Source organism: Dermochelys coriacea, chromosome 4 (assembly GCF_009764565.3).
Source record: "Dermochelys coriacea isolate rDerCor1 chromosome 4, rDerCor1.pri.v4, whole genome shotgun sequence".
Lineage (NCBI taxonomy): Eukaryota > Metazoa > Chordata > Testudines > Dermochelyidae > Dermochelys > Dermochelys coriacea.
Window position 1 is genome coordinate 135,600,499 of NC_050071.1, and position 15,867 is coordinate 135,616,365.

At 39.5% G+C, this 15,867-nt stretch overlaps 1 protein-coding gene across 5 annotated transcripts in view; it reads right to left on the reverse strand.

Annotated features, from left to right (window-relative positions):
- CTNNA2 (catenin alpha 2) overlaps positions 1–15,867 on the reverse strand; it is a 782,132-nt gene that overhangs the window by 63,147 nt on the left and 703,118 nt on the right. For all 5 annotated transcript variants that reach the window (XM_043512733.1, XM_043512734.1, XM_038399462.2 and 2 more), the window contains one exon: positions 1,624–1,775. In XM_043512733.1, coding sequence (XP_043368668.1) covers positions 1,624–1,775 — 152 coding nt within the window. The remainder of the gene's footprint in view (positions 1–1,623; positions 1,776–15,867) is intronic.

The window sequence follows — 15,867 nt, forward strand, 5'->3', positions numbered from 1 at the left end:
AAATTGGGATATTTTCATAGAGCTCACAAGGCCTGCATGCTGAGCAGCTTTCCAGGCTAGTGGTTAACATGTCAGTAGGGTAATAAATCGGGGGGAGGGAAAGGATGTAAATCCAGAATTAAAAGCGGTGTTTTACTGCTAAGAAAAAATCTAGTCCTTTCCACTGTAGGAGTGCAGGTGGCCTTGGTAACACATCTGGTATAGTCCTGCTGTGCAAGGGGAGGAGCTGGAAAACAGGGGCTTCTGCAGGGGGTAGCTGAAAGGCCTGATATCTGTGACAGTTTATACAAAGGGAAAGAGGACAGGCCAAGGTGGTCTGATCCTGTAACATAAGCATCCTCTCATGTGATGGGGTTGCATATGCCTGTTGTTAGGAGGAGGATTGCCTCCGCAAGCCTACCTTCCCAGCTATCTGGATTTGGCATTAGACACTGGACTGGAACCTAAATGCATTGCAAATATAAAGTTAAGCATCTAAGTAGTTTCCATTGCATGTGTAGCAGATAGTGGCAGATTAATAAAAAAAGCTACCCACATCCTTCCAGGTTTTTCATCAGTGCCATGCTAGTCACAGCCACCAACCATGGTTACCAGCTTGCTGAAAGCTGCTCAAAGTGAGGGCTATTGTTTCAACTCTGCCAGTTGCTTAAATAGGGATTTTTTTATTTTGCTGTGTTTCAGATTCTTTGAAGTGTTTTCACAACTGCTCTGTTTGCATGGCTTTTACTGGGCCTGAGGCCTGATCCTGACAGGTCCTACGAAGCCACACATCCCATTCTTTACAAACAGGAGCTCAGTTGTTCTTAGGGCCAGGCTCTTTATGCTGTGGCTGTGGTGACCCTGAAGAACTAGGCTGACCTATTCTCTGCTTATTATTGCTCAGTTTATTATAAAAAGGATGACCGATCAAATTGAATTGATCAGCTAGTCAACATTCAAATGGCACTTTCTTTACCTGCATAAACATTTAAAACCATCCATTTGAAAGCTCTGTGGAGCAGCAAGATAATTTATTTACTCATTTAGTTATTAAGAATACCTACCGAGATGCATGCGGGAATTAACAATAAAATATTCCATGCAAACAATTAAGTTCTTAACAAAACAATTGCAATAACACTGAAATAATTCTATTGGACTAGGCCTTGCAATACAGATAAATGTGATCAAATCCTACCCTGGATAATTAACAAAAGTATATTTTGTGCATCTTTTGCTATTTCTTTGGGAACACAGAGCTACATGAACTGAAACCTACGCAACTTCAAATATCAAACTCCGTTTTAAAGAGGCTATAGACTGGAACAACAGGGTGCAATATGTTACAATTCAGGTGCACAGACAGCTATGTGTGGAACCTAGTAGTGTGACATACGGCTGTAGCCTCTGTTATTGCTCCTTAATTTATACAAACCTCAGATTCACATACAAGTGTTAAAATAATCTAATCTCTTTACTAACAAGATCTTTCTGTTGTACAAACATTTGTTCTACATTCATTTCCATGTCAAATGATTCTTCTTTATTGTAAAACAATGTAGGTGCCAGGCAGCTTTTATCCTCTCGTCTTTTATGATACTTTCCTTTAAGCACCAACTTTTATTTCCCAGGTGCCTTACATACCCTTATCATCAGAACAGCTTTCCTGATGTCACGAACTCCATCATAAACCAAGCGGGAGGCATCTATGAATTCATTCTCTTCAAATGGCTGTGGGACATTCGCACTCAATGCTTCAATGGCAACCTCAACTTGTTCAGCAAAACGTGGCATAACTAGATTAAACAAAATGAAAGGCAGTATGATTACAGACCTTCTTTCATGTATATTCTCCCCTGCCCTTGGCCATAAATCCTTTCCAGCGGGCATGGATCATGCTGCTGTCATACTTTCAAGATACAGAAAGGAAGGTTCATTGACTGGATCTGTGCTGACTTAGAGGTGTGCAGGGCATTCTGTCATATTTTGTGAGAGAAAGAAAACAGTGTAGTTACCTGTAATTATATGACAAAGAATTAACAACTCTATAACAAAGAATCACTGTCATTTTAAAGTCTCTAACTCATCTCATATGTCAATTAAGTACATTCAAAAGCATGCCTAGAAAATTACAACTTGGAATTTATGCTAATACAATGTTATTCATGCAAAATGACCAAAATGTGATTTAGCCGTTACTCCCATTAATTCAAACTAGTTAACAAACCATAGCGTAACTCACAATGAATAAAAAGTCGTCCGTCCCCCCCCCTCAAACCCAAAACATTCTTAGACTGCAAAAATCTGGTAAATGATATTTCTGAAGGTATGTAAGTCCCTGCTTCTTCATTATAGTAATGTTTATATGATGAAAGATATCAGTGGCTGTAAGTTAACAATTCCTTCTAGGTATTAATGACTGGGGTATATGTATGCTCTAAGAATACACACATAATGAATATATTCATTATTTATTTATTTTAGTAGTTTATAGGCATTTCTATAGCTTTTGTCACTGGAGTAATTGTAAAATCTTAGGGTGCTTACCAGCTTGTATTGCCAATTTTGATTGGGTGTATTCCTGGAGGTTTCATCGCATGACATAAACTTTAATTAAAGATTAATCTTTACTTTATTTCCCACAAGCACTTACCATGGAGCAAAAGACTATCACAAACAGCCCCTTTAATTCACAGTCATTGGTTCTATACAGAGTAGCAAATGTTCCCAATATCAGGGGGGTTTTTCAGCTAAGGCCAAATTCTACATACATTTAAGCACATGAGTAATCTTGTTGGGTTCTAGCCCACGAAAGCTTATGCCCAAATAAATGTGTTAGTCTCTAAGGTGCCAAAAGGACTCCTCATTTTTGCTGATACAGACTAATATGGCTACCACTCTGAAAACTATTCAGATGCTTAAAGTTAAGCACATACATAAATGTTAGTAGGATAGATATAGATATAACAAATATAAGCAATTCATGACTAATCAGTTCCCACTGGTTTCATGCATTGAGGTGAATAGATTTATAAATATTTACTGATATATAGATAATTATTATTTGAATTGTGGTAGCACCTAGGAGCTCCAGTCATTGACCAGTACCCTGTTAAACTAGGTTGTTTACAAACCCATGACAAAAAGACAGTTTCTGTCCCAAAGGCCTTACAATAACATCTAATCCTTTTTCTGCACTTTTATTCTTTTTCATCCCCTTTATTTCTCACCACCAGCCCAATCCTGCCATCTATATACAAGAGAAATTCCCAACAATACTACCGGGAGAAATGATCTCTTATATTTAGAAGAACCACCGATAGCAACCACAGACTCATCTTTTCCAGTTCTGAGCTTTATGCATGATTTAATTCATTCATTCTAACCTGAATTTGGCATGAGAAATTCTTATATTAATTCATAGATACTAAGGTCAGAAGGGACCATTCTGATCATCTAGTCCGACCTCCTGCACAGCGCAGGCCACAGAATCTCACCCACCCACTCCTATGAAAAACCTCACCCATGTCTGAGCTATTGAAGTCCTTAAATCATGGTTCAAAGACTTCAAGGAGCAGAGAAGCCTCCCTCAAGTCAACCATGCCCCATGCTACAGAGGAAGGCGAAAAACCTCCAGGGCCTCTCCAATCTGCCCTGGAGGAAAATTCCTTCCCGACCCCAAATATGGCAATCAGCTAAACCCTGAGCATATGGGCAAGATTCACCAGCCAGATACTACAGAAAATTCTTTCCTGGGTAACTCAGATCCCATCCATCTAATACCCCATCTCAGGGGATTAGTCCTATTTACCCTGAATATTTAAAGATCAATTACTTACCAAAATCCCATTATCCCATCATACCATCTCCTCCATAAACTTATCGAGTAGAATCTTAAAGCCAGATAGATCTTTTGCCCCCACTGCTTCCCTTGGAAGGCTATTCCAAAACTTCACTCCTCTGATGGTTAAAAACCTTCGTCTGATTTCAAGTCTAAACTTCCTGGTGGCCAGTTTATACCCATTTGTTCTTGTGTCCACATTGGTGCTGAGCTGAAATAATTCCTCTCCCTCTCCTGTATTTATCCCTCTGATATATTTATAGAGAGCAATCATATCTCCCCTCAACCTTCTTTTAGTTAGGCTAAACAAGCCAAGCTCTTTAAGTCTCCTTTCATAAGACAAGTTTTCCATTCCTCGGATCATCCTAGTAGCCCTTCTCTGTACCTGCTCCAGTTTGAATTCATCCTTTTTAAACATGGGAGACCAGAACTGCACACAGTATTCTAGGTGAGGTCTCACCAGTGCCTTGTATAACGGTACTAAAACCTCCTTATCCCTACTGGAAATGCCTCTCCTGATGCATTCCAAAACCGCATTAGCTTTTTTCACAGCCATATCACATTGGCAGCTCATAGTCATCCTATGATCAACCAATACTCCAAGGTCCTTCTCCTCTTCCGTTACTTCTAATTGATGCGTCCCCAACTTATAGCTAAAATTCTTGTTATTAATCCCTAAATGCATAACCTTACACTTCTCACTATTAAATTTCATCCTATTACTATTACTCCAGTTTACAAGGTCATCCAGATCCTCCTGTATAATATCCCGATCCTTCTCTGAATTGGCAATACCTCCCAGCTTTGTATCATCTGCAAACTTTATTAGCACACTCCCACTTTTTGTGCCAAGGTCAGTAATAAAAAGATTAAATAAGATTGGTCCCAAAACCGATCCCTGAGGAACTCCACTGGTAACCTCCCTCCAACCTGACAGTTCGCCTTTCAGTAGGACCCGTTGCAGTCTCCCCTTTAACCAATTCCTTATCCACCTTTTGATGTTCATATTGATCCCCATCTTCTCCAATTTAACTAATAATTCCCCATGTGGCACGGTATCAAATGCCTTACTGAAATCTAGGTAAATTAGATCCACTGCATTTCCTTTATCTAAAAAATCTGTTACTTTTTCAAAAAAGGAAATTAGGTTGGTTTGGCACGATCTACCTTTTGTAAAACCATGTTGTATTTTTCCCATTTACCATTGACTTCAATGTCCTTAACTAATTTCTCCTTCAAAATTTTTTCCAGGACCTTGCATACTACAGATGTCAAACTAACTGGCCTGTAGTTACCCGGATCACTTTTTTTTCCTTTCTTAAAAATAGGAACTATATTAGCAATTCTCCAATCATTCGGTACTATTCCTGAGTTTACAGATTCATTAAAAATTCTTGCTAATGGGCTTGCAATTTCAGGTGCCAATTCCTTTAATATTCTTGGATGAAGATTATCTGGGCCCCCCGATTTAGTCCCATTAAGCTGTTTCAGTTTCGCTTCTACCTCTGATATGGTAATATCTACCTCTATATCTTCCTTCCCATTTGTCATGCTACCATTATCCCCAAGATCCTCTTTAGCCTTATTAAAGACTGAGGCAAAGTATTTGTTTAGATATTGGGCCATGCCTAGATTATCTTTAACCTCCACTCCATCCTCAGTGTTAAGCAGCCCCACTTCTTCCTTTTTAGTTTTCTTCTTATTTATATGGCTATAGAACCTTTAACTATTGGTTTTAATTCCCTTTGCAAGGTCCAACTCTACTCGGCTTTTAGCCTGTCTCACTTGATCCCTACATGTTCTGACCTCAATTAGGTAGCTTTCCTTGCTGATCCCTCCCATCTTCCACTCCCTGTATGCTTTCTGCTTCTTCTTAATCACCTCTCTAAGATGCTTGCTCATCCAGCTTGGTCTACAACTCCTTCCTATGCATTTTTTCCCCTTTCTTGGGATACAGGCTTCCGATAGCTTCTGCAGTTTTGATTTAAAGTAATCCCAGGCCTCCTCTACCTTTAGATCCATAAGTTCTTCAGTCCAATCCACTTCCCTAACTAATTTCCTTAATTTTTGAAAGTCAGCCCTTTTGAAATCAAAAACCCTAGTTGCAGATTTATTTTTGTTAATCCTTCCATTTAGTTTGAACTGAATTAGCTCATGATCACTTGAGCCAAGATTGTCCTCTACAACCATTTCTTCTATGAGGTCCTTGCTACTCACCAAAATTAAATCTAAAATGGCATCCCCTCTAGTCGGTTCAGCAACTACTTGATGAAGGAATCCATCAGCTATCGCATCTAGGAAAATCTGAGCCCTATTATTATTACTAGCACTGGTCCTCCAGTCTATATCTGGGAAGTTAAAGTCTCCCATGATCACGCAGTTTCCATTAGTATTTACTTTATTAAAGACATTAAAAAGGGCTGTATCCATATCCAAATTAGATCCCGGAGGTCTATAGCACACTCCAAGCACTATCGTAGGAGAGGCTTTACTAGTTTTCTTCCCCAATGTAATTTTTGCCCAGACAGACTGTCTTATCCATTGCATCGCTTCTTATTTCTTTACATTCTACCTCATCATTGATATACAATGCTACTCCACCACCTTTACCTTTGTTTCTATCTTTCCTAAAGAGCACATACCCTTCAATACCTGTAGTCCAGTCATGACTACTATTCCACCATGTTTCTGTTATCCCTATAATATCTGGTTTCACTTCCTGCACCAGTAGCTCTAGTTCCTCCATTTTGTTACCTAGGCTCCTCGCATTGGTGTACAAACTTCTTAATTTTTGCTGTTTGGCCTCGCTCACATTTTGCACCCTATTAGGCACAGTCATTCTACATCCAGTATAACCTATTAGACTAGTATCCACACCGCCCTCACTCCTTATATACATTCTCCTACCCACGGCTGTATCCATTCTTACTTCATCTTCTTCCCTCTCAATGCTAAAATCTGGCGTGGAGATTTTCTGGACATCTCCCATCCATCTCCCCCCAATTCCTAGTTTAAAGCTCTCTTTATCAGGTGTGCCAGCCTCGATCCTAGAAGTCTATTTCCTTCCCTACTGAGATGAAGTCCATCCCGAGAGAACTGACCTCTGTCCATGAATGCCTCCCAGTGGTCATACATCCCAAAGCCCTCCTTATAGCACCACTGCCTACGCCATCTGTTGACAGTCATAATCTTGTCAGACCTTTGTTGCCCTTCTCTAGGAACAGGAAGGATCCCGCTAAAGATCACCTGAGCCTCAATTTCCTTAAGCGTCTTCCCCAGCCTAGCATAGTCTCCCTTAATACTTTCCAGCGAGAATCTAGCCGTATCATTTGTTCCCACATGAAGGATAATTAGGGGATTCTTTCCCGCTCCCTTTAGGATCCTTTTCAACCTCAGGTCTACATCCCGTATCTTAGCACCCGGAAGACAGCACACCCTTCTATTCTCAGGATCAGCTCTAGTTACAGGCCTGTCTATTCTTCTCAATAAAGAGTCCCCGATCACATAGACCTGCCTTTTCCTGGTGACGGTGCTATTCTCCAGTGTCTCCCCTGTTCCCTCTGGATGCAAGTTCTTTCCATTCCTATTTTCCCTTACAATCTTCTTCAACCCATCCTGTATCCTCCTGGGGCTCATATTTGGTGTAGTCTCCCTTGACTCTTCCCCTTTTTCTATAGGGCTAGCCTCTCTTCTCTTCTTCCTTACCCTTCCACCTTGAACAAGTACCTGCTGAGCCCCTTCTTCATTTTCCAACTCTGCAAACCTGTTCCTAAGCTCTATTTCTCCTTCACTAGCCCGTCTTTTTCTCTGCCTGGTTCTTTGAGTCACATGTTTCCACTGACCACTTTCCTCATCCAGTCTCCCCTCAAAATTCCTCAGCCCTGCTTCCATCCGTGAGTCTGAGCTTTTCCCTTCTGATACCTCATATCTTTGCTCCATCATCTGCTCAAACCCCTTCCTAAACTCAACCAGACTTTCCACCTGCATCTCCAAACCTCGGATCTTTTCCTCCATCAGCTCTATCAGACGGCATTTCATGCAGACAAAACTCTTACCGGTTCCCCCCTCCAGGATCATGTACATACCACAGCTTCCACATCCAGTCATCCTCAATGTGTCTTTCACTACAGGAGTCACTCCCACAGCTGCCTCTGTATCTGTCATCTCCTTCCCACCTAAATCCTGTTAATCTGGGAAACACAAGCCACACCAAAAAGACCACCTCCCCAGCAAAAGCAAACCCCAAACAAGCACCACAAGACAAACTCCCCTTGCAAACTCCCACTCAAACTCCCCTGTTTAGAGCTCTGTTTGCTAGCTCCTGTGCCGCTGCAGCTGTCTGTGAATTGGTATTCATTAGACACGACACTTTAGTGGAACCTGTTAAAAGAATAAATCAACTCAAAATATAGTTTATTCTGCCAACTCCCAAAATATATTTTATGTAAGAGAATAGTGAAGCTTTCTTTAATACATATAAATTAGGGATGGAAAAGACCTATAAGGTCACCTAGTCCAGACAATGTAGGATTCTTCTCCACTGTATATCTGAAAGCTTTCTCTGATTTAGTTTGAAGTGAATCAAATGAAGAGGCATCTACCGCTGCCTTAAGGAGACTAACTAGTTCATGGCCAAAAAAGCTCATCGATGGGATTTTTTTCCCCAAGTGATCCAACATATGTTTTCTTATTACTTTATTTCTCCATTGTAATTCATCCCCCTGCTTGTAATATATACTGAAATTTATTTTTATAGCTGGGCTATATTTATTTATATAGTTTTTTTTCTTAAAGCTTCACTTGATCCATGGAAATTAAACACCCCGATGCATGGAAATTAAAAACAAGATGGAACTCTGTAATATGTATTTCCAGCTAGCTTGGCCATAAGAAGAGACTCACTGAAATTGTAGCTTTACATATGTGGACTTCAGAGCATATTGCCTTGGAGTATTTGTAAGGGATTATTTACTTGATAAATCATGACTGCTCCTCTGGTATCATGGAAATATGTACTTTAAAACATTTAAAAGGCAGTTGTGCCTGCTTTGTTCAGCAGAAGAGCCTAAAAATGTACATGGTAAGAAGCACTTCCCACCATAGATAAGCTGCATATTTAATTTTTGTTTAAAAGAGTTTGAAACTCACATATTTACCCAATATACTGCAATAGAACCCATTATTGTGCATTTATTAGTACTAAATTATTAAAGTAAGCAATAGCCCTGTGATAGGCCAGACAGGAGCTAGACTGTTCTCACAGGAGAATAGGGATCATTATGTCTACACAAATTCTTCAGCTACTGGAAGCGTGTAACCCACATTAACCCAGTGAAAGTTTCTGTTCCCCCTATGCTGGCTAAACTGGCATAGAAGTTTATGAATCTGCTACTATTGTCGCTAAGTTAAGGGACACATTTCCTTAGCTCAAGCATGTATGGGTCCCCACCTTTAAATTCAGAGGCTGTAATGCAAATGAGGCAGTAATTGTAGAATTAAGACTGTTAGCTCAGAGGCTGAGTAACAGATTCATAAACATCTAGCCCAGGGACCGGCAACCTTTGGCATGCGGCCCGTCAGGGAAATCCTCTGGCGGGCCGGGATGGTTTGTTTACCTGAAGCGTCCGCAGGTTTGGTCGATTACAGCTCCAACTGGCCTCAGTTCACCGTTCCAGGCCAATGGGGGCTGCAGGAAGTGGCAGCCAGCACACCCCTCGGCCCACGCCGTTTCCCACAGCCCCCATTGGCCTGGAACGGTGAACTGCGGTCAGTGGGAGCTGCGATCAGCTGAACCTGCAGACACTGCAGGTAAACAAACCGGCCCGGCCCAGCCTACCAGCAGATTTCCCTGACAGGCTGCGTGCCAAAGGCTGCAGATCCCTGATTTAGCCACTAGAGAGGGACAAAGAGCCATGTTGTGTTATCTTTGGAAGCATCCATGTGTTTAACCCCTCTATAAGCAGTAGGGTTTAAAGACCTTTTGGGATGGCATTAGACAGAAGCAGTCCTTGCACAAAATATACAGTTGTGGTTGGCTGCTGTGTGACAAAAGGTACTTACACACTCTCAAACCATTTGTACTCTGCCACACCTGGCCACAAACTGTCCCTTAATGTCAACTATCACACACACTTTAATTTGCCTTTTTTAAATGCAGAAAGTTATTAAACTAAATTTGGAATTGAATGCTTGCCAAAATTCATTTTTAAATCAATGCTTTAGTTGTGGTTGATGTTGCTGGACAAGCACAAAAAAACACATTAAATTAATAATGTCTTATTTCCCATTGTTTCTCTGGCCATACATTATTGTTGAGCGCAGTAACATTTTTTGGAAATTGAGGGAAGAAACCCATTACTCTACAGTTCAGGCTTTCAGGCCACACTTGAAAAAACTCTATGACAGTGATATTTGGCAAGTACATACCTTTGTTGCATCTATAAAACCCACATTCTGCATTTCAGTCTCACATCTGTAGAGACTGGGATTTTTCTATGAAGACAGCAGAACTCAAAAGCAAAATTCAGCTGGAATCACAAACATTTGGATCTGGATTTGAAGTTCATGGGTGAGTGAAACTAAGGATTGGTTCAGTTTATTTAGTACAGAGAAGAGGCAAGACACCATTTCTGAATTCAGAGACAAGTCTGAATTTTCTCAAAAACTCAGGAAAGATCAGATCCCCTGGGTTTGGTTCAGGCTGTGATCCTGCAAATACTTACAAATGTGCTTAACTTTAAATATTGAGTAATCCCAACTGACATAAACTGGCATTTATCACATGCATAAATTTAAGCACATGCGTAAATGTTTGCAGGACTGAGGTCTGTTAACAGGAACAGTGCAAGTTAGTTGATCCAGTAGATAAGAGTGTAAAAGCTTTTCTACAAAGGCGGTTTCCACAACATTCCACGTAAACCAAATTACAATAAATACAGAAAACTTCTAATGCTAAGGTTGTAGAGTTAATTAATGAAAAGCCAAAGTTAAAGTCCCCCCAGCAATGTTTATGATGCCATGTTGCACATAATTGTATGTAACCCCTATTCTTTTTTTCCTGTTTCATATGCAGATAATGAAACTTCTGTTTATTTTGCTACATGCGTACCATCCAATACACAAGATGTGCAACATGTCTGAATTAATTTTGTCAGAAGAACTTTAATATTTGTATTTCCTGACTTTTTTTTGGTTTGAACACAATATTGCCTTCACATTAAAGTTATAGTATTGTTTTTGTGATGTTTCCTGATAAACTGGTGCTAATTCAATTCTCTTTCACAGTAAGCAAATTTACACACTAGAAACAACCATAGGAAATTCAAGTCACATAATGGTGTTATTGCTCAGGATCAGAAACATATGCTTTGATAGAGAATTATCATTGATACCATTGGAACAATATCAGTTTTCAGAATTTACATGGTTAAACTGACTGCTGTCTATCTACAGAACATATATGGCCCTCAATACCATAATGCATTACAATTACCATGAATCCTGGCCTTCCAAGACTCAGGCTAGTGTTCTAACCACTGAATCATCTTTCCTGTCTATGATTCATAGGTTCTAAGGCCAGAAGGGACCCTGTGATCATCCAGTCTGATCTCCTGAATAACACAGGCCAAAGAACTTCCCCAAAATAAATCCTAGAGTAGATCTTTTAGACAAACATCCAATCTTGATTTAAAAATTGTCAGTGTCCACCACAATATCTGGTAAATTGTTACAATGGTTAATTACTCTCACCATTAACAAATTACACCTTATATCCAGTTTGATTTTGTCTAGTTTAAATTTGTTCCACACATTATTCAACTTGTTCCACAATTATAGTGATAGACTCAAGGAGCTCAATCTATTTAGTTTAACAAAGAGAAGTTTAAGGGGTGACTTAATTACAATCTATAAGTACCTATGTAAGAAACAAATATTTAGTAATGAGCTCTTCAATTTAGCAGAAAAAGGTATAGAGCGCAATTGCTATACCTTTTTCTGCTAAATTGAAGAGCTCATTATTAAATATTTGTTTCTTACATAGGTACTTATAGATTGTAATTAAGTCACCTCTTAAACTTCTCTTTGTTAAACTGAATAGATTGAGCTCCTTGAGTCTATCACTATAATTCTTCTAATCCTTCAGACATTCTCATGGCTCTTCTCTGAACCCTCTCCAAATTATCTTTCTTGAATTGTAGACATAAAAACTGGACACAGTATTCCACCAATGGTCACACTAGTACCAAATACAGACTTAAAATAATCTCTCTACTCTGACTGGATACTCCCCTGTTTATGCATCTCAGGATCAAATTAGCTCTTTCAGCAACACCATCACATGGAGAGGTTAGTCATGTTCAGCTGGTTATCCACCGCACTCCTCAGATCTTTTTCAGAGGTACTGCTTCCCAGGATAGAGTCCCGCCATCCTGTCAGTCTGGCCTACCTTTTTTGTTCCCAGATGTATACATTTACATTTAGCCACACTAAAATGCTAATTGTTCCATAAAATAACATCCTGATGGAGCCCTAGATGCAGCAGAAATGGTGTGGTTGTGCTGCTGGGGGATGGATAACTGGGAAGCCTACCCAAGGATTTATATTTGCATAAAGCACCATAATTGTGCACATCATATGGATGGACCACAATTATTTAGGGTGGTCAATGGGGTTATCAACAAGAAGTAAGAGGAAGAGATTAAAAAAGCAAAATTGCATGAATGATCTACTGCCTAATAAATTATTGCCTTTGGAAGATAAATGATTTTCCAGATTTAAGGGGGATATAGTGCAATAATGTCATGAAGCACACCAAAAAAAACCCAAAAAAAACCAAGTTAATTCAGAACACAGCTTCTCGTAGTCTAACTGGTATTTTCCTAATTATTAATCTACTTAGCTAAGAAAACAACAGTCTACTAGGAAATTGAAGTATTTTAAACAAGTATTTCAAAAGTAATCCCAATTTGTTGTCAGGCCTTCTCTGTAAAAGATGGCATAGATTCTCAATTTGACTTGAGGAATGAATATAGAATTGAACATGACACCTTATTTAGCTGGAGGTGTTTGTCAACGTCTGGTTCCATAAGGACTGTAAATTCTTTGCCGGACTATAAATATTTAGTATTTCAATATTACATCTTAGTCCAGTATAAGAATAGTATAAGTGGAAATTACAAAATTTCCACTCATGATCCTTTTGTGGGTAATTAAGAAAACATACATTTTTGACCTTAATATTGTAATAGAGTGCTACTGTGCAGCATGTTACATTGTTAGTTTTTCAAACAAGCAGATGTGATTCAAGGGCTTTGAGTCCACTCAGAAAGATGCTGTCTGAAATATAAGAGAAATTGTCTTGGTAATGTGCCTCCAATACATACATACATATGTGTGTATTTATTATGGTTGGGATTTTCAAAAGTGCCTAATGGATGCCCAACTCCCATTAAAAATAAATGGAATTTGGGTATCCAAATCGTCTAAGTGGCTTTGAAAAACCCACTTTATCTCTCTCTCTAGCTATATATATGTGTATGTGTGTATATATATATATATATATATATATATATAGCACATACAAATATCAAAAATGGTAAAAAAAAAAAACCAAACCCACATGTTGAGGTTGCAAAGTCAAGTACCCATAATTTGGGAAATGCCAATGTTAATGATGCCCATGCAACCTTAATTTGAGCCTTTTATACATGGGCCTTATGTCATACATTATGATACACTACTTTTTCCACAGGACCACGGCCCCATTAGGTCCAAAGTATGAATGCTGCTTACAGAGTGGGTAGCTATTCAATATTTTGTTTTGTTTTATCGGTATCATTCAATGCATAACTCTGTGTCTTATTTATTGCACACCTACCACATCTTGCTCTCAATACAGAATTACAACTTTCCTTATGGGCTTTTTTATGGCATTCACCCTCATAGTAATCAATGCCTTCATACACATTAATGAATTTTATTTTCACAATATGGAGATGGTAAAATGGTATTATTATCCCTGTTCTACAGATGGAGAACTGAAGTACGTAGAGATTAGGACACAAGTGTCCTAATTCTGAGGTATGTAGAGATTAGGACACAAATGCCCCAATCTCTTGAATAGTCAGAGAGTGGGAAAATGACTCTATAGCCTACTGGTTAGGTGGGAAATATGGGTTCCATTCTCTGCTCCAATGAGTATTTAATTATGGATACAAAGGGGAATAGTTTCAATAGGGAAAGATTGACAGAACTACCCACCACAGAATGCACTATGATCTGGTGCTTGGGGAACTCATCTGGAAGGGAGGAAGGGTTTGATTCAAGTTCCTGCTCAAAGTGGGAATTCAAACCTGGATCTCCCACATCCAAGGTGAATGCCCTAATGTCTAAGCTAATGGGTATAAGCCTACCACCTCCTTCTCTTTTTAGTCTCTGCAAAGGCTCCCCTGGTTCTTCCCTATACATTTCAGTCTTCTGACTTATAAAAAATTCTACGGCTTTGGCCTCATTTCATACTATAACTAACCTGTGCTCTGCTTAGCCTTTCTCCAAACTTTCCCTTTGCCTGCGCCGCAATCTTTGCCTTCTTCCACAACATCTCTAGAGTTTGCACAGCTTCCATGTCAGTATTCACCTAGGTCTTTATCTAACACTCATTGAAGTCAGTGGAACTCTTTTCATTGACTTCAATGAATGCTGGACCAGGTTCCTTTGCTCACTTTCATACCACTACTAGATATCCGCATGATCTACAAGACTGAGCTTAACAAACATCCAAATGCAAATCCACCTACTTATACCTGTGTTGACTGAATGGTGTTCTCTCTATATCTTTAGATTTTATGCCCTTTATGGCAGGGTCATGGTTGTATATGTTTATCTTACTTTTTACACTGATGGTGTTATATAAATGATAAATAATGATATTGCAATATGTCAAACAGAAATGAATGCATTTCTGCAAAATAAAAAGAAAAAAATAATTATTTGTTTTATTACACAAACACTAACAACCTGCCAACTGATAGCTACACCTATTATCATTTGGAATTAGTGGCAAATATGTGGAAAAAAATACTAACACAATGCAGGTTTCAGAGTAGCAGCCGTGTTAGTCTGTATCCGCAAAAAGAACAGGAGTACTCGTGGCACCTTAGAGACTAGCAAATTTATTAGAGCATAAGCTTTTGTGAGCTACAGCTCACTTCATCGGATGCATAGTATGGAACATATAGTAAGATATGGTAACTTCCAACTTATCTGTATATAAGGTCAAAACAACATCCTGGACTTCTACATAGATTGCTTCGATTGATGTGCACGGGCTGAAATTGTGGAAAAGCAGTATCATTTGCCCCATAACCTCAGCCGTGCTGAACACAATGCCATTGACAACCTCAGGAACAACTCTGACATCATAATCAAAAAGGCTGACAAAGGAGGTGCTGTCGTCATCATGAATAAGTTGGAATAATGAACAAGAAGCTACTAGGCAAATTACCAAAAGAAACTACACCATCTGCTCAAGAAACTCCCTGAAAAAGCACAGGAACTGATCTGTTCAGACACATGCCTAGAACCCCGACGAGGGGTATTCTATCTGCATGTCGATGGAAGCAATCTGTGTAGAAGTCCATTCTGTTGTTTCGACCTTCAGGACACCACTAGCTATCACCTTCAGCCCCCAACTAAAACCTCTCCAGCACATCATCAAAGATTTACAACCTATCCTGAAAAATGATCCCTCACTCTCACAGATCTTGGGAGACAGACCAGTCCTCGCTTACAGATAGCCCCCCAACCGGAAGCAAATGCTCACCAGCAACCACACACCACACAACAAAAACACTAACCCAGGAACCTATCCTTGCAACAAAGCCTGATGCTAACTCTGTCCACATATTTATTCAAGTGACACCATCATAGGACCTAATCACATTAGCCATGCCATCAGGGGCTCGTTCACCTGCACATCTACCAATGTGATATATGCCATCATGTGCCAGCAAAGCCCCTCTGCCATGTACATTGGCCAAACCAGACAG